The sequence below is a fragment of the Hippocampus comes genome, unplaced genomic scaffold (assembly GCF_001891065.2).
Source record: "Hippocampus comes isolate QL1 unplaced genomic scaffold, H_comes_QL1_v1.1 scaffold174, whole genome shotgun sequence".
Taxonomy (NCBI): domain Eukaryota; kingdom Metazoa; phylum Chordata; class Actinopteri; order Syngnathiformes; family Syngnathidae; genus Hippocampus; species Hippocampus comes.
In genome coordinates, this window is record NW_017805983.1 from 7,437,357 (window position 1) to 7,463,025 (window position 25,669).

The following is a 25,669-nucleotide window of genomic DNA, read 5'->3' on the forward strand; positions in this document are numbered from 1 at the left end:
TCTGCCAAACATCCCCCCACCAACTTAAAACCCTTGGGCACCCTTTCTATGGAAAATATATATTGGCTTCTTAGCAGTGTTTTCTGTTGTTAGTGTTGGCGATGTTTTTAATTCACAAAAGATATTGAATTGAAGACTTTGCTGCATCATCAGGGCACATTTTCCTGTGTTTCTTCGGCTTCCGTATTTGGAACGGATAACAGCTTTGGTTGCAGTCTCACTTTGCATTTATTTTTGCGTTCGTTGTTTAGGTGGTCAAGGTTTTAACCCAGAAAAACAATGCTATGATAATGAATTTCTGTATAAATACTATATTTAGGGTTTGAAATGTAAATGGATACAATTATTGTCCTATAAGTGGTACTGTACATAATACTACTTCTTCGGACCGTTCTTTCAGAGAAGAGTTGATTCATACATATACGATCTTTGACGTTGGCCTTGTCAACAGACGAGTCTTCCACTGCTGCCAAGCATCCACGTTAGCTTAGCTTCTGCCTCCTACACGAACGTTTACCGGTTCAACATAAACCATGAAGAAAACAACGAGCTGCTAAGGATCACTTTTGCGATGTGACAAGGTATCGCATGACCACCGTAAGTGTGTGCTTGCGTTTTTTTCGCGCGTGGTAGTCTCCTCCAGTTGCTAACATGTTTCTGATCATGATCATGATGATGTGGATGACAGGATAACACCTGCTCGACGTAAGAGTGCGTGTTTGCTTTAGGAGCGGAACTGACGCGTTCCATTTTCTCCTAGTCCACAGACCGTCAACGCGTTTGAACGGGTTGACTTGCAGCGACGGAGTTTTTTTTTTTTTTGTTCAATGACACGCACATGGAGAAATAAAGGCGACGGATGGAAAGCCAGCGGAGGGGGTAAGGAGGATTAATGTGCTGATTGCTGGCTTGTGATCACCATGTGACCACCCACGGCCAACTGCGGTAAAAAATATCCCAATAAAAATAGTTGTATCGTGTTGGTAAAGATGAGTGAAAATAATAATAATAATAAGTAGATATTCATTTGGCTGGGATAATACAGTCATTAAATTTCCAGCTGATGTGATGCATATACTATGTATAACGGTTATTGGGCGCTTCCACAACATTGCAATGCAAGATAAAATGTAAAATATACATAAATTTAAAAGGCCAAACCACAATAGTTTATAGACCTATGAACACTGTGGTGTCACACATATTATAATTCATATAACCATGAACGCTATGGTGTCAAACAAAACGGGGACTGTTTTGTTTGACAATTTTCTTAAGGTTTCTCATTATTCCCCAGATGTTTTTTTTGAAAGTTGAATTTTCAGCCATTAGTATCGATTTGAGCTTGCCGTCAACCTGTTCGTGATGCTTCTGTGAACAATCACTGATTTCAATGAAGAACAAAAAAACAGTGTTAAGTTAAATATTATTAATCCCACTGAATGAATCCATCCAAAAAGTCCCATTGAAATTGTTAAATAAAAAGAGCCTCTCTCCCTTGTAAGCAGTCTATACTATCGAATTATGTGTGCATATGATACAGTGCTTGTACACATTCAACTGTACTTACCTGTAAATTAAATCAAGATTATGATGAGACATCTTTTCTTCATCTTCATTTCGGTTCCCTGTTACGAAACCAACTTCAATTTTGTAAATTCCTTCTTGATTCACGACAATTTTCATGAATTCATTTTAATTCCTGAAGCAAAGTTTCCACCCTAGAAAATAAGAGGGATTTTGCAACCCTCCTTCTAAAAACTGTTAGTTAGAAATTCATGTGAGCTCAAGCATTACGACCATATTCTCCTTGATCTCGCAGCTCTGGAAATGATGGTGGAGGGCGAGGCCTGCTCCACATCTGGAAGGGCTACTCTTACAGCGTGGCCCCCGAGAAACTGCTTCTTCCCCATTCTGTTCTCCAGGTCGCTCTGGGTAGAAATCATGGAGCTTTACTGGTGGAAGGTAAGCGTTGGGCTGTTTGCAGTATTTAAAATGCATGCCCCTGTTTTGAAAGTTCTTGTTGTGCACAATCAGGTGGTCAGGTGTTCACTTTTGGGCACTGTCCATGGAAGCAGAGTCAAGTGGCAGAGTTTGTGGCGCCCACTTTGGAGAGTGCACTCAGTGGACAGCGAGTTGTCGCTGTGGCTGCCGGAAGCTTCCATAGTGGGGCAGTGACAGAGGATGGCGGCGTCCACATGTGGGGCGACAACACCGACGGACAGTGTGGTTTGTCGGGGCTCAGCTCTGTCCCCAACCCAACTCCAATTGCGTTGGCAGACTCTGACACCTCCTTGTCAACGGTACCTGTAATGGAGCTCGCCTGTGGAGAGCAGCACACCTTGGCACTCTCTGTCCAGCAGGAAGTGTGGGCTTGGGGCAGCGGTTGCCAGCTGGGCCTCAGCGCCACAGTTTTTCCTGTCTCAAAACCACAAAAGGTTGAGCTCCTAGCAGGCAGGTGTGTACTTCAAGTGGCTTGTGGGGCTAAGCACAGCCTGGCTCTCGTGCGCTGCCTGGGCCCCCAGGACACCCAACGGCCCCCTGCAGACAAATGCGGGCAGTGTAAACAGCTGCTATACACTATGATGGACAAAGAGGATCACGTCATCATCTCTGACAGTCACCACTGCCTGCCTACCTTAGAGCAGCCCGAGGAAGACGAGAAGCTGAAAACACCTTCTCCCAATTCCACGCTTAAGTTGTCTCCATCAGAGGCTGCCCTTTCTTCCAAAACCTCTACGTCACCTCCTCAATCGGTGTCTCCGGTAACTGTAAATAACAGTGACCCCTCACAATTTGAAAATGTCGAGAATCAAGAGTCATCACTGGCTGCGCAGGAACTGCCTGCTTCAGACTTTAACCTCTCAGAGACGAAGTCTAGCGGGGCCCCAAGTGCCAAATCTTCACCTTATCCAGATGAGCAGGCGGTCAAAGAGTACCTGAAGAAGCTCTCAGATAGCACTCAGGCAGAAAAAACACCAAAGGTGACAATTGGGGGACTGCACACCCTTTTGGTGAGTGTTGCGATTACAAAACACACATTTCAGATTATGGATGGGTATTTAAACTCCATCCGTTTTTTAAACAATTTATCCTAATCAGACTTTTAGGGAGCTGGAGCCCCCTATCCCAGTTCACTTTGGGAAAATGCAGGCTACACCCTGGTCTGGTAGCCAGTCACTAAACACACCCTTTTAGGCCATCCATCCATCCATTTTCTGAACCACTTTATCATTACAGGGGTCGCGAGGCATGCTGGAGCCTATCTCAGCTGTTTTCGAGTAGTAGGCGGCGGACACCCTGAACCGGTTGCCAGCAAATTGCAATTTAGAGTGTTAAGTCTGCCTGCTGTGCATGTTTTTGGAATGTGGGAGGAAACCGGAGTACCCCGAGTAAACCCACGCAGGCATGGGGAGAACATGCAAATTACATTCAGGAATGCCGCAGCTGGAATCAAACCCGGTACCTCTGCACTGTGAGGTTGACGCGCTAACCACTTGACCGCCCACACCCTTTTAGTCAACCATTTGATTCTATTCGAAAAAAAATTAATCTGATTGTTGTTTTCATTCCACCTTCCACATCATCGCCAGTATGTTCTATTAATCGGAGACTCTAAACCAGGGGTGTCAAACTCAATTTTGTCGCGGGCCACATTGTAGTTACCGTTTCCCTTTGAGGGCCGTTATGACTGTGAAACCCTATCAATAAATCAAGAATAATGTTTATTCAACTATGGTTTAAGTAACTCCAATGAGGGGTTTGCTAACAAGAAAAGGCTTACAATAGCTCTCTTTTTTTTATTACATCGGAGAATTTGAAATTTTGTAACGCATTTTCGCAAACATCATGGAAGTTGTCATCTTTGATTTGCTTTCATGGGCCACATAAAATGTGGCGGGCCCCCGGCCCTTGAGTTTGACACCTGTGCTCTAAACTATTCTGATGTGTGGCTTATGAATTACTGACAACCACTCCAGAGCACACCCTACCTCTCACTCATAGTCAGATAAGAGGCGGAACAGGATAAGAAGTGGAAAATGAAAGAATTATTACTGTATCATCCAAATCCATGTTTTCCGACAGACATTCCTGCTTCGTTGATATACCCAACTGTCTTTTGTCTGTTTTAGCCCTCAGCAGCCGGGCTCATCAGCGCCTCCTCCAACAATCCCCTCAACAACCTGGTTGCCTCATGCGCTTCAGCCGTTGGTGAAAGGGTTGCCTCCACCTACGAGGCGCTGTCCCTCAAAAAAATGATGAACATGTACCTTCCCACTGGATCATTGAGGTCAGGCGGGCCAGTAAGGCAAATGGCGGCTGACCCCGGAGCGGGTGAGAACACCTCCGAACGTGTCCGAGAGGAAGACTCTGTGCAGGCCAAAAAGAGTTCCAGTACTGGCGACATCCATGAGGAGGAGGCGGAACGCCTGCATCGTCGCCTGTCGCTCCCGGGACTCCTCTCACAGGGTAGATACGCTGTTCATCTCTTATCCTCCTCCTATGGGCTGCTGTGTAAGTACGCCTCGTGCCCATGCATGTTGGCGTCAAGTGCATGCTTTTGTCACACTTCATTGTGTTGTTGTCAAGTTGCATCAGCCACGAGACATACAATATTTTCTTTCTTGGACTCACATTACGTATATGGTTCAGATCTTTCTTTTTTCACCCACTGTTCATCTTTGTTCAGTATGGTACATATTTTATTTCATTTCATTAGAAAGAGTCCCAGAATATTTGAAGCATCTTACTTTTATATCATTGGGTGCCAGTTGCAGTTGTACACTTAGGTATGATTTAAAAAAAAAAAAAGCTTTTTCAATGTGACACCAGAATCTTGACACACATATCTTTGGGTAGTTTTGCCTACTCATCTCTCAAGCGTCATCAGGTCAAATGGGGAGTTTTCAGATCGTCCTGTGATGTTTGAATTTAAGACTGGCCTCTGGCTATCCCATTCCAGGACATTGACAGAATTGTTCTGAAGACACACACTCCTTTGTTGTCTGCCACCCAATGCTTCTTTGTAGGGATGGAATTGGTTGCGTGCGCAGCTGTGCCTGCTTTCCTTCAAACATGATGTCTGGCATACATGCCAAGGAGTTCCAAATTTGTCTCAAGAGATCAGAGAATTGTCTTTACCATTTCTTTGTGGAATCACTTTGAAAGAGTACATGTCATTTAAAAGCTGTATGTCATGACACTAGTTTGCTTCTACACACCTGCAGTGTCCCCACGACTGCTACGTAAGGGTGGGCGTTCGAAGCTGGACGCCGCATCCTTGACGTCATCCGGAATGGCAGCCCCAGCGGATCGAGAGGTGCTGCCCTCCCTGCAAACAGAGGTGTGGAGCTGGGGCCATGGCGAACATGGTCAGCTAGGCCATGGGGACAATTTAGACAGGTAGGTAATGCTGCCGTTGAGCGTGTTGAGATTTTTCATGTGAGCAAACTGCCGCATAACACCAAAGTGTGATGTTTGCAGATTACAGCCACTCTGCATCAAAAGTCTGAATAGTAAGGAGGTGGTGCGCGTGGCAGCCGGTTCTCATCATTCCCTCGTGCTGACAGCCCAGTCGCAGGTCAGTCAAAAGCTGTTCTAGGACTGTGTAAAGGACATTTCAGAATGTTCGTAAACAATAGGTCCCAGACAGAAAGCCTCAACCTAGAGATAAAAATAAATGTGTTATTTGGGGTTAAGCCACTAAGTATACCATAGAAGGTTGGGGTTGTTGTCAATTTCCTTTAAAAAAATAAAAATAAAATAAAAAACCTAGATAAATCCATCATAAATATGTACATTGAAACAAGAATCCTTTGCTTCCATTGGATTTACTGAATTCAGACCTGTACATCAGTTGGGCATGATTAGAATGTGTTCAACTAACATACATAATTTCATTAGAAGTGAAGAAAAGAATTAGATCAGTTGACCACATTTTAAAGATGTACAACCGAAATTGAAGTACATTTTTTTTCCAGTGATAATAACAGGCATTTATAAAATGATTGGCTTCTCAGCATACATCATCGCCTTCTTTGTTCATAAACAGGGTAATCATCACCATTTACCATAGTCAAAGAGTAGTAAGTCAAACAACATGACTCACCAACAGCCACTCAGTGGTTGTAGGCCACGCTCATTAAAGAATATTGCCACTGCTAGCCTTTAGGCTACACCTATCATGATCAAGGTTAATGCGAGGACTCTTCTAATCAGAGCTTTAGGGTGCCAGTTCTGGTACCAATCACCTATGAGTGAGATCTGCCAATATCGATTCAATGGATTAGCCACATATTTTTCAATTTTAGTGCTGCTCACTGACATTTTCTTTCATAATTGATTAATCTGCCTTTTTTTTTTTTTTGCATCATTGATGAATTAGATTTCAAAAGAAAGCATACCATGCAAATTGTTCACCCCATTATTCGACAAAAACTCGACATTATTTCAAATTGTTGTTGATGCTACAAATATCTTTTCAACTGACACGTCACGCATTCGGACCACGGTGTCGGAGAATTCTAAAATCATCATTCAAGCCATTTTCTCAATCACTTTACACTGGTCATATGACTCAAGGTTTGTTTACCAGTGATGCCATCAGCTTTTGCCACTCTGAAGAATGTGTGACATCAAGGCGAAATGTCACAGCTTGACTTGTCTCTGTCTGTGTTAAAAGTTATTTTCATGGGGAAGTAATAGCCACGGTCAGTTGGGCCACATGGAGTCCCCCACCACAGTCCCTCGCCTCGCCAAGGTGCAGTAGCCACTTTTTATTTCTAAATCCATATTACTTGTCGTCACCACACACTCTGTCTCCTGCCATAGCTGTCAGAGGGAATCCGAGTGTGGGATGTGAGCGCCGGTGAGCGTCACACTCTACTGCTCGCTGATGGAGACTGTATCCAGCCCATCATTTATTACAGTGGAGAGCAAGTGAAAGAAGGCACCCGGGATCATAACAAAGAGGAAGAGGGAGAGGAGAAGGACTCATTTGACGGCTACACACAGCAGCCTGTGCTGCTTCCCTTCTGCATGAATGTAAGAATAAAATATTTGCTCTTCTCGGTCACTTTTTAAATTCACACTAGCATTTTGTACTGTCAAAATCCCCTCCTTTTTTTTTTTTTTTTTTTTTTAACTAACCTACATCACCCCCCCGGCCACAAACCATGGTGGTTTGTCCTTGTGTTACCTAAGTTCCCTTATTGGGATTTTTTTTTTTTTTAATGCTCAGCAGTTCTGTTCCAGCACTTAGTCAATTCACATTTTTAAAAGTGCTCCAGAATATAAATTGTTATCTGTTGACCACAGGTGTTGTAACACTTGTCACTTGCGTTTCCCAGTTAGGATTTGTAAGCAACGTGTTTGCTGGTGGCCAGCAGTGTATGGCACTCTCAGACAAGAATGTGATGGGCTTCATCGCCAGCCTCCATGAGCTGGCGTCCGCTGAGAGGAAATTCTACAGCAAACTATGTAGCATTAAGACACAAGTCTTAAGCCCCTTGCTGGGTCTTGGTAAGAGTGACATGTGCAGGAAAACAGTTTTTCCCCTCATCTCATGGTTAATGATTTGCATGTATTTATTTTGCAGACTCTCTGAGTACCAACCTTGGCCCAGTGATCTTCAGGCTCACGAGGATGCTTGCAAGTCAATTTGGGCACTTATGTCATCTGACTGGGCAGCATGCGGTCAGTCTCACCGCCAACCTTCGGCGCAGCCGCAGTATTAAAAGTCTGTTTATCCTCGACCACACCGAAATCTTCCTGGACTCCTACAATGAGTATGTGCTCATAATCAAAAACAGACAAAGTCTTGATCAGGACCGTTCTTGATATGCAAAATATTAACAATCATAATAATAATCATAATAATGCTCATGTCTGTGCTCACATCTTTGAAGATACAGCTCCACTTTGGATGAATTCCATGTGATGGGAGGCTACTTGACCTTAACTAAACCCACGCTGTGAGTACATTCATTGAAGTTATGTTCTTCATACAGCGCATGTGCGCGAAGTTTTGGAAGTACCGTGAGAGAAGGTTTTGGAGGGCTCTGTTAATGTTATACATGTATGTATAAGGGTGAAGGAAAGGATAGAAGTAAAGGTTGTCTTTCTCAATCATTATCTAGTCATTGAGTTATTACATTGTCATAAGGAAGCCTTGAAATGAAAATGTTCAGATGTGACCTGATGTTTCTGAAGTACTACAGTGTATCCCAAAAATAGTATTTCATAAGAAGTCTCGTAACAATGTAAGTTCTTGCTGAAAGGAGTGTAAAAACCATCTAAGCTGAATAAGATAAGCATCAGGGAAATTCACTGGTTACATCAGCAAAAGACAATGTAAAGGCATACATTATAATTAAAATGAAGCATTGTTAAATAAAACAGATGAGATGGGAAAAAAATATTTACAAAAAAGTCTTTAGGGCGTTATCCTAAAATAATTTGAAACACAATGTTTAGTTTTCTTACTTTATCTTTTTTTTTCATGATGAAAAAGTCACAAACAATGCACTTGAAGAATTGAGAGTCTTTGTGAAAGTGAAGTAAATTTATAGTATCCGTTTGAATATGTTGACATTTTGAGAAGTCAATCTTTTTTCCTCTCTTTTTAACTTTAAACTTGAAGCCTATTAAATTTTCATACGCTTAAAATTTTAATTACCATTCATGTTTCAAATTGTCTAGTTTTTGCTGTCACAGTTGTGAATCTTAAGTTCTTTCATCAATTCATTCGAATGCTAATCAAAGTCAAAGCAAATTGACATGGTTTTATTTTTTAACTCATTCTTTCTTTCTTTCTTTCTTTAATTGTTTATTGAACATACAATACAATAACGGATTGACAAAAGACAAGCAAAAGTTACAAAAGGAAAAATAAAAAAAGTAAGTAAAGCAAACATCATCACAGTTATATGCTCAAAGGAGTAGGAAGAAGTATACAACTTATCTAGTCCTACCCCTTGTTGTGTAATAATATAAATTGATCCTTTTTCAATACAAAAGAAAAGGAAGAGATCTACATCTCATCAAATACTTTTACCCTTATATGTACTGTACATATATATATGTACTGTACTTATCTATTTATACACCTTTCTGTTTGTGTATACACACACACACACACACACACACACACACGGGCGTCACTAGGTTTCAAGAACAAGGGGGGCTTAGCCCCAAGGGGAACACAGCCTCTTTAGGGGGGTCCGGGGGCATGCCCCCCCGGGAGAATTTTTTTTATGTTCAAGGGAGTAGGAAGAAGTAAATAAGTAAATAATCTAGACGACAGCATCAAATTCACCAGAGAAGACGCAAAAGACAATGCACTGGCCTTTTTGGATTGCAAGGTCAGCTTAGAGCAGGACAGAACTCTTAAGGTTGAGGTCTACAGAAAACCCACGCACACAGATCAGTATTTGCATTTCAACTCCAATCACCCACTGCAACACAAGCTAGGTGTAATTAGAACACTTGAACACAGCGAGCCAAATCTCCACCAACACCAAGTCGAGAGAGAGTGAGGTCAAACACATTGAGAGGGCACTGTCAGGGTGTAGCTACCCTAAGTGGGCCTTTGGCAAAGTTGGGAAAATTAAAACTAACAGAGAGGAAACCAACCAACAGAGAGAAAAGAAGAGAAGGGGTGTCTGTGTATCTTATATTGCCGGCCTCTCAGAGAAAATACAAAGAATATTTCTACAACATGATATTCCTGTTTATTTTAAACCGATAAACACATTGAGACAAAAACTAGTACACCCCAAAGACCGGGTTCCCAAGACCCAAAAATGCAATCTGATTTATTCCATCCGTTGCCAAGAAAGTGAGTGCAAGGAACATTACATCGGAGAAACCAAACAAACACTCAAGAAAAGACTGTCAACACAAATGCAAAAACAAGCAGTATACGCACACTTAAAAGAAACAAACCACACAATTGAAGATGAACAAGTAAAAATCCTTGGAACAGAAAAGATACATATATATATATATATATATATATATATATATATATATATATATATACACACACACACACACACATATACATATACACACACTTACATACATATATATATATACATATAATTATTCTTTCTCCTTTTTATATCAATTGTCTCATATTCATTATAAATACTGCATTTCTTGAATACATTTAATGAGTTGATCAAAATCCAAAACAAGAACAGACCGTTGTATTACTATATTTTATAAGTATATCGAATTTATCTTCTTAACTTTGATTTTTGTAGTTTGTTTGTACTAATCTTTTAAATTAGTTTTTGAACTCGTCCAGCGATTTACTCATTTTCAGATCCGTTTCAAGCTTATTCCACAGATTGACTCCTATTACTGATACACACCTTTGCTTGATGTTTGTTCTTGTTCTGGATTTTTTATATTGATTAGTACCTTTCCACCTACGTAAGTGGAATAGACAGCATATTATTTTCACAAGGTCTCTAAAACAGGATCTCACAGGAAAGAAAGAGTGTGATTGATGACTGAATCGTTGAATTTCTTTGTGAACAACTTCTCGTTGTCTCCGAAGAGATTTATTTGGAAAGAGTCCTGAGCTGCTCCAGAGGTTGACGGAGTGCAGTGAGGGGAACCTCTCCACAACAGACCTCCTAGTAGTGCTCTTCTGCCTCCCAGTGCTTCATCTCCAGGAGTATGGACGACTGCTGCTCAAACTGGCCACCTGCTTTGAAGTAGTAGGTCATCTCCTAGGACCGTCCGACACTAAGTCACGCGCAGAAATTGACTTACCTGTTTCATGAGTGGCTCACCCTTAGCTGCTAGTTTTGCTCAGACTCAAAATTTGAACCGCCGGTTAATGGCGTCTCAACGTCACAGATGTACCAGAAGCAGACAATTATAATTGCAAATGAGCTTGAACACGAAAAAATGTTTGTGTGTGAGGTGTACGCAAGACCTGGCATCTGTCTTTTGCCTCTAAATTGTAGCAATACATTATATTCTCTAAATATTAAAGGGTCAAAGCAACATTCAGCTGTATTTATGTATTCATATGGAGCAGACCTGTAGCGATAAAGCAAAGCGCGCGGTCAGCGAATGGGGTGATCGCTCATGGTCAACAGTCTCTTAAATTATCTATACTCTTCTCTTTATCATCGCCCTTTTTGTCAATATTCAGCTTAGGAAACTGCTGGCCAGAAAAAATGTGTTGTCTAAAGATGAAACCTGTGTCTGGCTGCCGGTCATGCTTGTTTTCTCAGTGCTCCAACGACTACCAACGACTGCAAGACAGCTGCTCCAAGTTTGAAGGTTTGGATCTTCTACTGAAGAAGAAGCGGAAGGAAGCTGAATACACATTTCTCTTCTGGAAAGGCTTCCCTGGCAAGATGACGGTAAACGAGTCTGTTTCTTGTCATAACTTTCACGTTTCACATTCATCCATCCATCCATCCATTTTCCGATCCGCTTCTCCTCACAATGTCGCGGGGGGTGCTGGAGCCTATGCCAGCCGTCTTCGGGCAGTAGGCCGGGGACACCCTGAACCGGTTGCCAGACAATCGCACTCATAATCACACCGAGGGACAATTTCGAGTGCTCCATTAACCTCCCATGCATGTTTTTGGAATGTGGGAAGAAACTGGAGTACCCAGAGAAAACCCACGCAGGCCCGGGGAGAACATGCAAACTCCACACAGGGAGTCCGGAGCTGGAATTGAGCCTGGTACCTCTGCACTGTGAGGTCGACGCGCTAACCACTGGCCCACCAGGCCGCCCTAATAATATTCAATAATATTAAATACACATTTTAGAATAAAACTCTCCTGCACCTCATTTGTGATAAGTATTCAGGCCTTTGATGCTATAGCTTTTTATTGTTGATCATTAGCTTGGTCCAGATACGTGTCTGTTTTTTTTTTTTTTTTTAGGTTGTTTTTTCGTTTACATTTGAGAATATATACTGACATAGACAAACCATTCACACACTTTCGCACCCATGGGCAGTTTGAAGATGTCAATGAACCTATCATACATACATACATGTCTTTCATTTAATTTTATTCATTGTTTTCCCTCAATTTGTTATTGTTAGGACTCTCTACGAAAGGCTCACCGCCGCCTCATCTGCGAGAGTAGCAACAAAGCTCTGACGCTGCAGAACGCTGGAAGGTTCTCTGTCAACTGGTTCATCCTTTTTAATGATGCTCTTGTCCATGCACAGGTCAGCTCCACACAAACACACACGTGCATACACATGCACTCTTTCAATTATTGTAACCTGGTGTCTTTTCAAACATTTGTGTGTGCTTGCCCTCATGCTCTCAGGGCATGGCGCCTTGTAAAAACCTCGTAAGTATGAAGCTCTGTGTCATGACTGTGCGTGTGTTTGATTATGTGAGGACACTGTGCAACGTAAAAGGATGGGGTTTTTTTTGACTTTACCTGGGCAGGGGTATGTGTTTAGAAGAAACCTGATTAATAAATAGCGTCCCTTGTTCGCTGTGACTCTTTCCCAAGAACTGTCAAAAAATTCTCAGCCAAGGTCTTTGCGTAAGCAATTGTGAACAGAGGCCTTGTTTCATACCTTCCATAATCAAAGCAGTGTGTGTGTGATGCCAGAGTGTATTCAGTCATTTGACACAAGCAAAATCTGTTATCTTTTATTTGTTTACTGATAAGGGATTAGAGTGCTCCCCCTTTGGCCAAGCAATGGCACGTTTTCCCTTCTCTGCCCATCGTCAATTCCTCCCTCCCCTACCTTGCTGTCAGCGTTGGCCATGAAAGCTTGAGCAACAGCAGTCATCTGAATCTGTCGGAAATTAAAGGAGGATTTCCGCTTGACACGACTCATCATACTTATCATCTGACTGACCTTCATCTCCTCCTATCCCACAGTTCTCCACCCATCATGTCTTCCCCTTGGCCACGCTGTGGGTGGAGCCTGTTCCAGAGGACAACACTGGCCTGTGAGTGACTTCTTTTGAAATCAACATTTATGATCAAAGATGTTTTCATTTCACTGACTGAAATAATACAGTGACTTGTTCCATTGTCTTCTTTGAGGAATTACGGACTGAAGCTGATCACACCGGAAGAAATGTTCACCTTGTTAGCCAGCTCCGCCTTGGAGAAGGTAGACGAAATGAATAAAGACTGTTTATGCGATGAATTGATGGTGCAGATGAAGACCTCGTGGAAGTCCTCAATTTCCAGTGTTCACTTGACAGGCGAAGTGGATCCGCTGCATTAACCAAGCAGTGGCTCAGGCCCTCGGCTTAGGTGAGGGACAAAAGTTTGAGCCTCCCATTTGTAGGAGTTCCACCTACACGTTTTACAAGGACGGACGGCTAAAAGAGGCCACGTATGAAGGCCGCTGGCTGGCCGGAAAGCCCCACGGAAGGTATGACTTGTTGAATTTTAGGTTTTTTTCCAAGATTGTTGATTGGCATTGTCGCTCTTTTCAGAGGCATGATAAAATGGCCTGATGGGAGGATTTACACAGGGTCATTTAAAAATGGACAGGAGGATGGGTGAGTTTGAGTTTACATGATCATGGATGAGATGGCACGTTCTGTCCTCACCATATTTTTCTTTGTTTAGTTTTGGTGAATTTGTGGCTCCAAATAAGACCCTGAACAAAAACGATCAATATCAAGGTCACTGGAAGAATGGCAAAATGCACGGTGTGGGCACTTACAGGTGGGCATGTTCTGCTTCAAGGAGGGAATGTTTGAATGTCATTATCTTTGTCTTATGATGTGTTACTCTGCAGTTGAAAAAAAGAATCCCTGGATTATTGCAGATTTTAAAAGACCTAATATCCACTTGACTGGTTGGGCCCTTTTTACTTTGTACAGATATGCCAACACAGAGGTCTATGAAGGATCTTACCAGGAGGGCTTGCGCCACGGCCATGGGATGTTGCGCAGTGGCAAACTCAACACCTCCTCACCCAGCGTATTCATTGGCCAGTGGGTACACGACAAGAAGACTGGCTATGGTGTCTTTGACGACATCACCAAGTACGTTGCAGCATCCATCGGTATGTGCTGGGGTTTCTTGTTTAAATTCACAGCGAGAGTTTTGTGTGTGTGTGTGTGTGTGTGTGTGTGTGTGTGTGTGTGTGTGTGTGTGTGTGTGTGTTCGCTGTATCAGAGGTGAGAAGTACATTGGTATGTGGCAGGACAACATGCGTCAAGGCACCGGGGTCGTCGTCACGCAGTTCGGCCTTTACTACGAAGGATCCTTCAAAGACAATAAGATGATGGTAGGAGAAACAATGAGAGAACGAGGAGAAAACATACCTTTACCATGCGGTGAAAATGTATCCACTGTGTCACACCGTTTACCGATAAAAATATTACGAAGGTCCTGGACGACTCTCCCTTCCAAGAGTGAAAACTCAGCTTATCCCTCAACCGCTCTAATGCAGTCAACATACGGTACGGGAATTTTGTTCAGCCAACGTGATGAAGTTCTCACTACCTACATCTTTTATACATCTTTTATGATCCGCACATCACTCATGGGCTCTTGGGCCTCGGCACAACCCGACACACTTGATGCATGCAACACTTACACATTCAGTCTACCTGACGGTACGGAGATCACGCACAGTTAGTGCTCCCACTCTGAGCTCCAAAGCCGCGGTGGGAAAGGGTTAGGTGGATCAAAACAAATTTTTCCAGCAAAGGTTGCGTAGTACATTTTTCTTGTTAAGATATAAAGTTTCTACTTTGTATCATATGGTATTTACAATTTCCTAGCTTGTTAAAAACAATGCACGGTTACAAAAAAAACATATAAAGGTCTTTGGGTGTGCTTCAGCGTATGGTCGAAACACAGTTTTCTGATCAGTATTATTGAATAAGAATTAAGCAGAATAATCCACCCATTTTTATCCATCTCAGCGTCAGAGAGCTGCTATTTTGTCCTGTACTGCCACTTGCTGTCGACTGAAATTGACGTCACAGTGTCCACAGGCTCGTCTTGCATAAATAACGTGACCAATATTCAGGAAACTTGACAGTTAGATAAATGTGTTCTTTTAGGTCTTATATGAATGCAAGACGACCATTTGCTCATAAAAACTGGCTTACAAACAATAACCCCCCTCCCCCCACGACCCCCACCCCCTGCCACACACACACACACACACACACACACACACACACACACACACACACACACACACATGCGCGCACACACACCACAACAACTACTAACAACATGGCATGCAGAGTGAGGTGTGGAATTATTTCTTTCAGGGTAGTGGAATCCTTCTGTCTGAGGACGATACAACATACGAGGGAGAGTTCTCTGATGACTGGACCCTGAACGGCAAGGTGATTACCAAGTGTCCGTCTGTTTTCTATTCATGTTTATGCTCACGATGGTTGCGGGAGAGCCATCGTCTGTCACAGCCGACTTTGGGCTTTGTGTTTGTCTTCATCTAGTAGAGATGCACCTCTACTGTGGGTTAAAATGCTCGTTTTTTTCATCTTTTTTGTGTGCAGTGTCACTTTCCCCTATTCTGCTTGTCTCTTTTCCCTGCATTCCTATTCTAATCTCTCTTCTTGACTTTGTCAGTCTCCCTTCTCATTTGGTTCTTAAGTTCACAATCCATCCGGTTTCCCTCTTGTATGGCCGCACGCTTCCACTTCCTCACACGTGTGATGCATCTCATGTTTATTCCAGAGAGTTTTAGGTTCCTATTTATCCTAACCAATTCATACCTTTGCAGTTGCGCTCCATGATGTTGAAAAAAATGCGCGTTATATGATGTTGGTGCTATATTATAGATTACTACAATGTATTAAACCTAGAGAAAAATAGATTTTTATTATCTAATTTTCATGTGGTAAAATAAGCAGGCGCAGGTTAATTGTCATAACTCAATTTTAGAAAATGTAAAAAGTGGAAAGTCGAGAGCTAATTTGCATCCCTGAAGGGTCGTTTCAGTTAACATCAGCTGCTTTGTACGTTTGTGCTTATTTTTTTTACTGCATTTCTGTACAACTGTTCTACAGTGTTATAATGAATTTGGTATCATTGAGTATCTTCAGGGTTGTTCCTTGTTTGTTTGTCCAAACCAAGCTTTTGCTCTTAAAAGTTTATGTTGCATACCAAATTTTCATTTCTTGCCTTTCCTACCTCATCCATTCCTGTTTCGAAGGCCGTATTCTCCAACTTGTTTTCTATCCGTACCTTCAACACACCTGCTCCAAATCATGTTGCAATTAAACTAATCTCGCTTTGTCCTGAATAATGTAAATTAGCTTGTAGACTTGGATTATGGTTGTGCCCATTTCTCGTTTCATGGTTCTGCCTGAGACATTTTTGACATTAAGCGCACTGTTGCCATTTCTTGGAGTCAACACTACATACCTACTCCTCCTTCTTGTGCATTCCCTTCTGAAGAGATAATTCATTAGGTGTCGCATCTAAACTCTCACATTCCTTTCCATTTTACTTCACATAATTACTAGAATGATCACACGACAGTTACAGTTTTCACAAATCTCTGACCTTAGGGATTGCTGACGATGGCCAATGGCGATTACCTGGAGGGATCCTTCAGTGGTGAATGGGGCGCTGGTCCCAAAGTAACTGGCTCCTACTTTAAGCCACATCTGTTTGAAACTGACAAGGACAAGATTCAATCTGTGTAAGTTCACCTTTAATTACTTGAATGTGCCAAGTGTGTAACATAAATGTAAATACAGTCGAACCTCTTTTCAACGTATCCCGGTTACGTTTTTGCGTCCTATACATGAAAACAGTTAAATAAAATAGGCCATTCCTTGAAAGTGTGCCTTATACTCCGAAGCGCCTTATAGTGTGGAAAATACGGCACTTTATCCATAACCTATCGATATTCTGAATCACTTTTCCTCAATATTACTATACTTTTAATCTTCTAAGACACTTCTCCTAGCTAACATACGAGATGCTGTAACAACCATAGCAATCATTTCCTGTTTAGCTGCGTGTGTAGCATTATTTTTTATCATTTTCTCTCCAGACACTTATCAAATTGCCTGCTAGTTTGTTGTTCAAAGTTAGATACTCTCCACTTTGATGCGGTTCCAATGAGACCTTTGTAAAGTGTATTCAGTCACCCAAACACTTAATTCCGGGTTTTGGCGATAACATCAGGTTAGCAGAGTAGCTTGCATGGCTTCTACGTCTTTCCGTCTGTTAATCACTCCTCATAATCCCCTCGTGAGCGCAATACATGTAAGAAGTCTACCTTATTCGCCACCATGGAGGCTGTGATTACTGACTTAGGAGCGAAACCGCAACATGTTTATCAGGCAGTAGTAGCCAGCCAAAGCTCGTTGCTAAGCTTGCTATAGCAATCTGCTCCGGTGTCTCACCTCAGCCTGCTGACTACCCGGCTCCAGCTGACATAATCAGCCTTGTGAAGCTTTATGGGACGGTCATCGCCATTCACTTATGAGAAAAAATTAAAAATCTGTGATTTTCAGTTTTGTGTTTTGATAAGGCTCAAAATGCTGAAAAGTGCTTGTGTAGTTTGAAAGAGTACCCACGACCCAGCATTTCTTTAAGGGCATTTTTCGGAGTACTTATTAATAATTATGTATTTGTCATAGTTACTTTATTCATTTGTCACCAATGGCCGACTTCATTTTGCAGACTGCGATAGATGGCCCATTCATTCAAATCAAATCTAAAATTCACAGTGACCCAAAAATCTCTGGATTCTTCACAATTCTAAACATTACCTTTTCCTTAGAGTTGTATTATGAATGTGTTGGGCAAGACTGGAACATGTGTGCCATTTTTTTCATGAAACCATGACTGTGGTTGGTATGATTAACAGTGACTTTTCAGCCATGTTTGCTTGCTGTGGTCTGAATGAGTTAAGATTTTGATTGACTTTGACTGCAAGAATGTCCTTTATTAAATATAGATTCTTTAAAAGTTTGCGTTCGGATTAGATGTTCTTTTTTCTTAAACTATTCAGTTAATATGAATATATTATGGCAGAATTTCAATTGATCTTATAATATTGCATCCATGTAAAAATGTCACAGGTATCAACATTTTCCCCTAGATGTGGAGTGTGCAGGGCCACCCTTGGCCACCACGTAGGTCCATCCCTGATTTGTGTTATTGATACAGATGTTGTGCCTAACAGCCTCGTGGCTGAGACAGATGGTCCTCCTACACAGCCCGTATTTGATAGATCTCTGATGCATGTGCTTCTTGATCGATTAATTGTTGTTAAGTGTCTTGAGATATCCTCTGTTGTCACCATATAAGTGAAATTGACTTTACTTAAGTGTGTATTTGTGTGTTTTAAATGTGTCAGGAAGCTGGGCCGTCTGTGTGTGAGCGCTGAGGAGAAGTGGCAGGCGGTGTTTGACGAGTGTTGGTGCCAACTCGGCTGCGAGTCGCCTGGCCAAGGAGACATCTGCAAAGCATGGGACAATATTGCAGTGGCCCTCACCACCAGCCGACGACACATTCTGGACAGGTGCATGGTCCCTTCTTGTTGTTGAGGCTCAGACACATTATTCTTTTCCTTCTCCCACATTCAAATTGACAAAAATGTGTGTGCATTTCTCAGTCCAGAACATCTGTCTCGAAGTCATAGCAGAACTCTGGAGAGTTTAGAGGTTATCCCTCAGCATGTAGGCCTCATTACAATGGAGCGATATCACACTATCCATCGTTACCTCATGAAGGTATAGCCCCTTTGAGCATACGGTCACCTACATTGGAACCCCTAAAGTCATTTGCCCCTGAGAATTCTACCCTCCCTTACAGCGCTATGGAAAAGTATTTGCCCTCTTTCTGAGTTCTGTGTTCTTTACATATTTATGACACACAAAGGTTTCAGTTCATCAAACCAATTTTAATATCGCACAGAAACAACCCAAGGAAATACAAAATCCAGTTTCTAAATGCCAATTTAATTTATTTAGGCACAAATACTTTTTCACAGCACTGTACAGTAAAACGTCTCTAATCACAAGTAGTTGGAACATTATTATCCATACATCATTTACATTAAGTCTGGCCGGCGTTGTGTTTGTTTTCTGGCTTCTATGCGGCAAAAGAAGGACTAACCTGAGCACAGAACAAGACTATGTTGTGTGCTGATAATACATGGAGTCATTTATCTTGTGCGAACACACATACACTCATTAATAATATGGAAGCAAGCACCAAAGAAAAAAATAATTACAAGAGCAGCACTGTGGAGGAAATAAAATGTACCATTATTTATGATTATTCAATTAACCTAATCTAAGTAAGAAGGTTATGGTCATAGAATGGCAATGATTGGGCACTAGGATGCATTTCTTATGGGGGAAGGTGATTGTTAATGACCACTGGGGTTCCATTGTACTAAGCCTTTCTGCTGATAACCAATCGAGCTGGCATAAAACGTTATTTGTCCTCTTCTCAGGCATGTGACACACCACTTCACCCACTAGGCAGGCTCGTGGAAGCCTTAGTGGCAGTCTACAGGATGACGTATGTTGGGGTTGGCGCCAACCGTCGACTCCTGCCCCAGGCTGTCATTGAGTTGAAATCTTATCTTAACCGAATCTTCCAGGTTGTAAGGTAGTACCCTGAGTCATGTCAGTTTTATTGCTATAGCACCAGTTCACAGTAGAAGTTACCATAAGCCACTACACATTGAGCAGGTCAGGAACTCATTCGTCACATATTAAAGAAAGTCAACTGAACCCCGCATGAGCAAGCACATGGCAATGGAAGCAAACTCCTTCAAAGAAACTTCAAACCTTAGGCTCTTTGAAGCGGCTGTCTGTCTTGGCTGGTTGGGTTGAGATGGAGACAGAGGCAGAGGAGAGGGACCGATGAGAGAGAGAAAAAACAAGCTAGAGGGGTTGTGTGAATGGGAATAGCACAAGAGAACAATAGGCACAACAACAGCCATATCAACAACGATAACGGTCCGCTTCCAACACAACTGTCCCCAGTCTTGCCATGACCAGAACAACACTTGAAATTGTTCTGAAACGTTATTTGTGGTGTTATATATTTTTTTTTCTTGGTTTGCATGGGAACTCTGTGCAGATTTCTGTTCCCAGACTTGCCGGAAGATGGCGGTATAATTCGTGAGCCAATCGACCTTCAGGAGAAGGAGTCAGACGTCAAAGGTGAAAGCTTGTCTGAACAAGAAGCCTCCAAACAGAATCAAAACTTGAAGATGGAGCGGTCCCACCGCAGCCACGTGGTGAGCAGCTTGGCCCTGCTGCTTCCTGTCCTGTTGCCCCGCCTCTACCCGCCACTCTTCACCCTCTACGCGCTTGACAAGGAGCGAGAGGACGATGTCTACTGGGAGTGTGTCCTCCGCCTCAACAAGCAGCCTGATCTGGCCCTGCTTGCCTTTCTGGGAGTCCAGCAGTATGTCTCACAATATAAAAGGACTGTTGCAAGAGTCGGTTGTATGCACTTTTAAGTCTTTCCCTCGTTTTCTATCAGGAAGTTTTGGCCTCTTTCAGTCTCCATGCCAGCACCAGCGGAAAACCTGCAGGTAGTTTGGGTTGTTTGGTTTTGGTTCTGAGCATACAGTGCTGTGAAATTGTATTTGCCCCTTTCTTAAATTCTGTGGTCTTTGCAAATTTATCACATACAGAGGATTCACTTCATCAAACCAATTTTAATATCACACAGAGATTACCCAAGGAAATACAAAATGCAGTTTCTAACCAATTTGATTTATTTACAACAAAAATCCCAAACTACTGTGGTCAAATCCTTTTTCACGGGACTGTACATCTCCAGAAATGTAACAGTGTTTGTGTGGGCATGTCTCATCCAGGTTCTGTCGACAACCAAGGATACTTGCTTTGCTTCTGCAGTAGAAACACTGCAACAAATAAGGTTTGTCCTGTTTAGCAAGTACTGCTGCAGTGGTACCTAATGATAATGATAAAGCAAAATAGCACTGTTGCAAATCATAAATATTAGAGCTATCATCTGATTTTCTGTTTAAAATGTACAATCAAAATATATTTTTCAAGTTTTTAATGCACTTATCAAAAAATAAGTGGGCAAATATGCTTTACCTAATTGCAAATACACATACTGTATCTATATTTATTATTGTAACATTTCAAATTCAAGCCCATCAAGAAATAACAGTGAAGCACATACTGTAAAACTCATACTGTAAAACTTAACCACGTAAGAAGAATCTCACGCACACTGTACATTTTAATACAGCATATAGTTCGTGTTATATGGAGCTTCCTTTGTCCCTGGTTTTCAGCACAACGTTCACCCCATCAGACAAGCTGCATGTGATCCAGCTGACCTTTGAGGAGATCACAAAAGAAGTGCAGTCCCTGCTCAAGCAGGACTTTCTGTGGTCCATGGATGACCTATTTCCTGTTTTCCTCTACGTGGTGTTGCGTGCTCGGTGAGCGGCCACTTTTTTTTTTCATTATATGAACTTGTTTGTAAAAGAAGCTTCCTTGTTGGACAAAGATTGGCATTTATATACTTTTGTCTAACATACTAGAATCAGAAACCTTGGATCAGAGGTCAACCTGATCGAAGACCTGATGGACCCCTGCATCCAGCATGGAGAGCACGGAATTATGTTCACCACTCTGAAGGTAACCATGACGCACCATAATACAGTGGGACCTTGATTGACAAGTTTTATTCATTCCGTGTCCGTGACCATGCCCTTACCGTAATTCATTGTGTCACAAATCAACTTTCCGCATTGAAATGAATTGAAATGCATAACTTGTTTTTAATAAGACTGATATGCCCCTTTACAAAGTTGTTCTCAAACCTTTTACACCAACCATCACCTAAAAATAATAAATTAACACTGAGGTCTCCATGTACCACCATCATGACCAATATTAAAATACAGTCGTGTGATAAATCTAAGTGTTCATGAAAATAAGATTACAAATTACCATAACATTAGGCATTTAAACATTACCACTGTGCTTAAAAATATGAAAATTGTGTAAAAACGTGAAACACAGATGAACTGTACTTGGGCATTGATTCTTTCACGTACCACTTAAATGAGTCGTGATTAGTCGTACTAGTGCCGCACTTTGAGAATCACTACTTTATATCATCCAAGAAGGACAAAGGTGCTTTGATTAAAGTAACAGTTGCGTGTGAACAAAAGTGTTCATTTATTTACTGACCGTAGTTGTCATACAAAACTGAATAATGCCCGATAATTAAATATAAAGTAGTCCTAATTGTTACAACTTGAAAGAGGATAGCCAATTTATAAAGAAAACAAGTACACTAGTGGCCCAGAAATGCCACAGGCCATAAGGCTAACATGTGCCTGTATTATGGGGAATGAGGGCACATTACAATGCATCTTAAGAGTATTAAACACTCATACGAATGCCATCTATCAGAACGTGCAACACATGGACTCTTTGAAAATATTTAACTAGTCTGCAGTTCAATAATTTAAGCGTGCTCCAATATAATACACGAGGTGTAGAGACTCACTGCAGACATCAAATCGCAGCCAACACTGAAGATAAAGTAGTAGTTTAGTGTTGTCACTGATGAGTGCAGCTGGTGATTTTGCTGGGATTCGGTAAGTCTCCATCCTGTAGACCACCAAGTCAAGTAAGTCAAGTCAAGTACAACTTTATTGTCAAATGTGCTGTATATGCAACCATTTCAAACTCATGGCCCCGGGGCCGATCTGGCCCGCCACGGCATTTTATGTGGCCCGTGACAGCAAATCATATGTGTCAGCTTTCATGATCATTGCCAAAATCTGTACCAAAATGTCAAATTGTCATGTGTGTAACGTTGAGATTTTGCAAAAATGTTACCCGGTTTCCACTCACTTGAACAAAATTGAACAAACAGAGGTCCAACAAACAAATCGTTGACTGATTATTACTACTAATATTATTATTGTTGTTAAAACTGCATTAGAGAAATAACAAGGCCAGATTTGGAATCTGTGCAAAAAATTATCGCAAAACTTTACTTTTATCTCTGATTTAAACTTTTTTTAAAAAAGAACCTTGTTGAGCAGTGCTCTCGGCCATTAAAAAGACAAATGGCACTTTCAAAAACAAACATTAATGTGGTCATAGAATAGAATGTAAAGATTTATTTTTTTCTTACTCAGCATCCCATAAAATGCAAGCACAAAACAATAGTTATCCTTGCCTTCACTTTCACAAGTGATGGCGGCTACATGCTGTAGAGTTTCCTTCAGCCATCTTGTGCTGGCCCCTAAGTCAATTTTTTTTCCAACGCAGAGCAGAAAAGAGCATTGTCTTGTTTTTTTTTTTTTTTTTTGAAAATCTCTAAGTTGGGGCAATCATAAATGAAGATACTGTTTGCTAAGTGACTCTCTGCAAGGTCCTAAAAATCCTTCCAACCCAATGGGATGTTCCGTGTCCTCCCGAAGGCCTGTTACTACCAGATCCAGCATGAGAGGATCACTTAATGCAGCAGCAACAGCAGCTTCTTTCACTGACACGTGCGCCGTGACTCCTCCCCCGTCACCAGCCTGTCACGGGGGCTCAGCTGAGATCGCTAAGTGCTCCATCTGCTGCTGACATTTATAGGAGACCACCCCCCCCCCCCTTTGTGACTGTGAGCGGCTGCCGGTGTTGTAACCGCCATATACAGGATCCACCACTTCAAACTGTGCACACGTGAATCCATGATCTGTCTTGACAGTTTACTGGGTTGCATCCAGAGGCGCGCAGCATTGTTACCTAGAAGGACAATTGAGAGTGCGCAACACGACAGTAATTCCTCTTTTCTTGTGTCAAAAGACATGATTCAACCTACAGACTCTCAGTGGGATATTTGCCGGCTTTCAAACAATTCAAGCCATATTTCTAACCAAGCGGTGCTTTATATACCGAACAGTGGTTGAAAGCATACTGAAGTTTACACAACTGACTCACATCTCGTGCATGCAAGTGGTGCTGAAGCCGCGTTTACTGCTCGGATCCAGTTCTCACAAATGTTCTGTCTTTTTCGAAGCATTCACTGCACAGATTGTTTAGTCATTGTGTTGTGCATCGCGGCTTTATCCTAAAAGAGCTTGAGAGGGATTATTTTGTGTTTTCCAATGATTTAACCATGGAAGTGATTTCGGCCACTGCTGGAACACTAAAAACGGATGCAATTTTTGCAGTTTTTTTCATCTTTTTCAACTTGCCTGATAAGCTGTGTACAGCCTTGAATACAAAATGTCCACACTACACACCGCTACTCATATGCCAGGTTTTTGCAGTCTGAAAAAGAAAAAATACCAGAGACATCATGATTAATCACTTCAAAATGTTTCCACCGTAAATGCGACCTCTAACCTGTACAGCCCATTTGAAATTTTTGTTTTAATCTATTTCAAGAGGAGAATTCAACTAACTGAAATAATGTGGTTCCACAATTGTGCACACCCTCTTATAATTGTGGATGTGGCTATGTTCAGAATAAACCAGTCACATTCAAACTCATGTTAAATGGTAATCTCAAAGCTCAGATGTTTTAGCAGGTTTTCCTGGCATTTGTTGTTACTTCCGAGCAGAAACCGAAAGGTTTTGTGTAAATACAGACTGTTTTTTTTTTTTTAATTGTTAACTATTCCCTCCATTTTGGCCCCCAGTTTCAACTCAAGAAAAACGTCAGAGCATGACGGAGGGATGTTGTATTTGTACCAAACATACTTTTTAAATTTTAGCGATAACTGGCTTGTTATTCAAGGTAAAATCGGTTAATTCTTCAGCAGGAGCAAACGTTCCGATTCAGCTTTTATCTGAACGCGTAACTCAATATCTTGTTCAACAAGAGTGGCTAAAAGTTCATTTTAAATTGCAAATTCGGGGTACCACTGTGTTATAATTGGCAACTGTTTCTAGACTCATTTGCCACAGAACAGTGTCCATAAGAAATTTCACCAACAGAAACACATTATTTTTTTTATTGAAGGGACTTTACTAAGTACTAAGGGATTCAGTGAAATGACCCTTTAAATGAAGCATCAACTGCTGTCCACTTAGCAGTTGCAAGACAACATGGACTTGAAAAGTAACGGCGAGCAGCAGGCGACTGACGCCATACCACGGGAGGTACTGGTTTTGTGGCGACAGGGTGAATGAAGCGAGGCAAGAAAAATCCAGAACTGTCTATGTGACGGCTTTACGACATCACGCGGGGGCGGCAGGTTTGAACTGAAGAGTGTTCCTCGGCTTTTTTGCGTGTTGCCACCAAAGTGGTGCCGGAACAAGAGGGCAAGCCTCGCAAAGAGGTCATTCTGAAGGAAAAACAAGCTATGGAAAAGGAAACAAAGCAAACCCCAAGCCCTGTTTGGTCCGCAAATATATACTGTATTTTCCTGCATATATTTTGAAGAATTTCTCATGTTCTGATTAAAACTCAATAGAATTGTCCAAGTGTCATGTAAAATTAATGGGAGAAAAAAAATGTTGAAAGGAATTATTTTGATCTGGCATTTGAACAGAGGTGTGTAGACTAATATCTACTGTATGTGTAATGATGTACCACTGACATGAAGCAAACACTTTACCAACGTTGTCGTGAATATGAAGCACTCTTGAATATGTCCTAGTGGGAACCAGTGATATGTGACAATAAAAAAATCTGTCAGTGTTTTGTTGAGGCATTTTATTGTTTGCTACGT

At 41.7% G+C, this 25,669-nt stretch overlaps 1 protein-coding gene across 5 annotated transcripts; it reads left to right on the forward strand.

The window, feature by feature from the left end:
- The first annotated feature begins 401 nt into the window (after positions 1-401).
- als2b (alsin Rho guanine nucleotide exchange factor ALS2 b) lies at positions 402-25,638 on the forward strand. 5 transcript variants are annotated; one of them, XM_019890792.1, is made up of 34 exons: positions 402-581; positions 768-879; positions 1,823-1,965; positions 2,038-3,014; positions 4,134-4,515; positions 5,229-5,403; positions 5,485-5,581; positions 6,683-6,760; positions 6,832-7,044; positions 7,350-7,521; positions 7,598-7,787; positions 7,908-7,973; positions 10,568-10,730; positions 11,256-11,387; positions 12,086-12,214; positions 12,319-12,342; positions 12,889-12,959; positions 13,057-13,126; positions 13,221-13,393; positions 13,458-13,523; positions 13,594-13,692; positions 13,851-14,015; positions 14,149-14,260; positions 15,261-15,338; positions 16,527-16,660; positions 18,332-18,496; positions 18,590-18,707; positions 19,436-19,593; positions 20,071-20,400; positions 20,479-20,530; positions 20,819-20,880; positions 21,269-21,418; positions 21,521-21,617; positions 23,423-25,638. In XM_019890792.1, the coding sequence occupies exons 2-34, from the start codon at positions 860-862 to the stop codon at positions 23,459-23,461; spliced, it is 5,100 nt and encodes a 1,699-aa protein (XP_019746351.1). In that variant the 5' UTR covers positions 402-581; positions 768-859; the 3' UTR covers positions 23,462-25,638. The 5 variants fall into 5 exon arrangements, with proteins under 5 accessions (XP_019746351.1, XP_019746352.1, XP_019746354.1 ...); XM_019890793.1 differs by having other exon boundaries at positions 13,060-13,126; XM_019890795.1 differs by lacking the exon at positions 12,319-12,342 and having other exon boundaries at positions 12,889-12,960; positions 13,061-13,126.
- The last annotated feature ends 31 nt before the right edge of the window (positions 25,639-25,669 follow it).

Excerpts from the sequence above, each read along its gene's own strand:
- als2b (XM_019890792.1), top strand. The coding sequence starts at position 860 with ATGGAAAGCCAGCGGAGGGG. Across the intron at positions 1,966-2,037 it reads TGGAGCTTTACTGGTGGAAG|GTGGTCAGGTGTTCACTTTT; the intron begins GTAAGCGTTGGG and ends GTGCACAATCAG. Across the intron at positions 4,516-5,228 it reads CTCCTCCTATGGGCTGCTGT|TGTCCCCACGACTGCTACGT; the intron begins GTAAGTACGCCT and ends ACACACCTGCAG.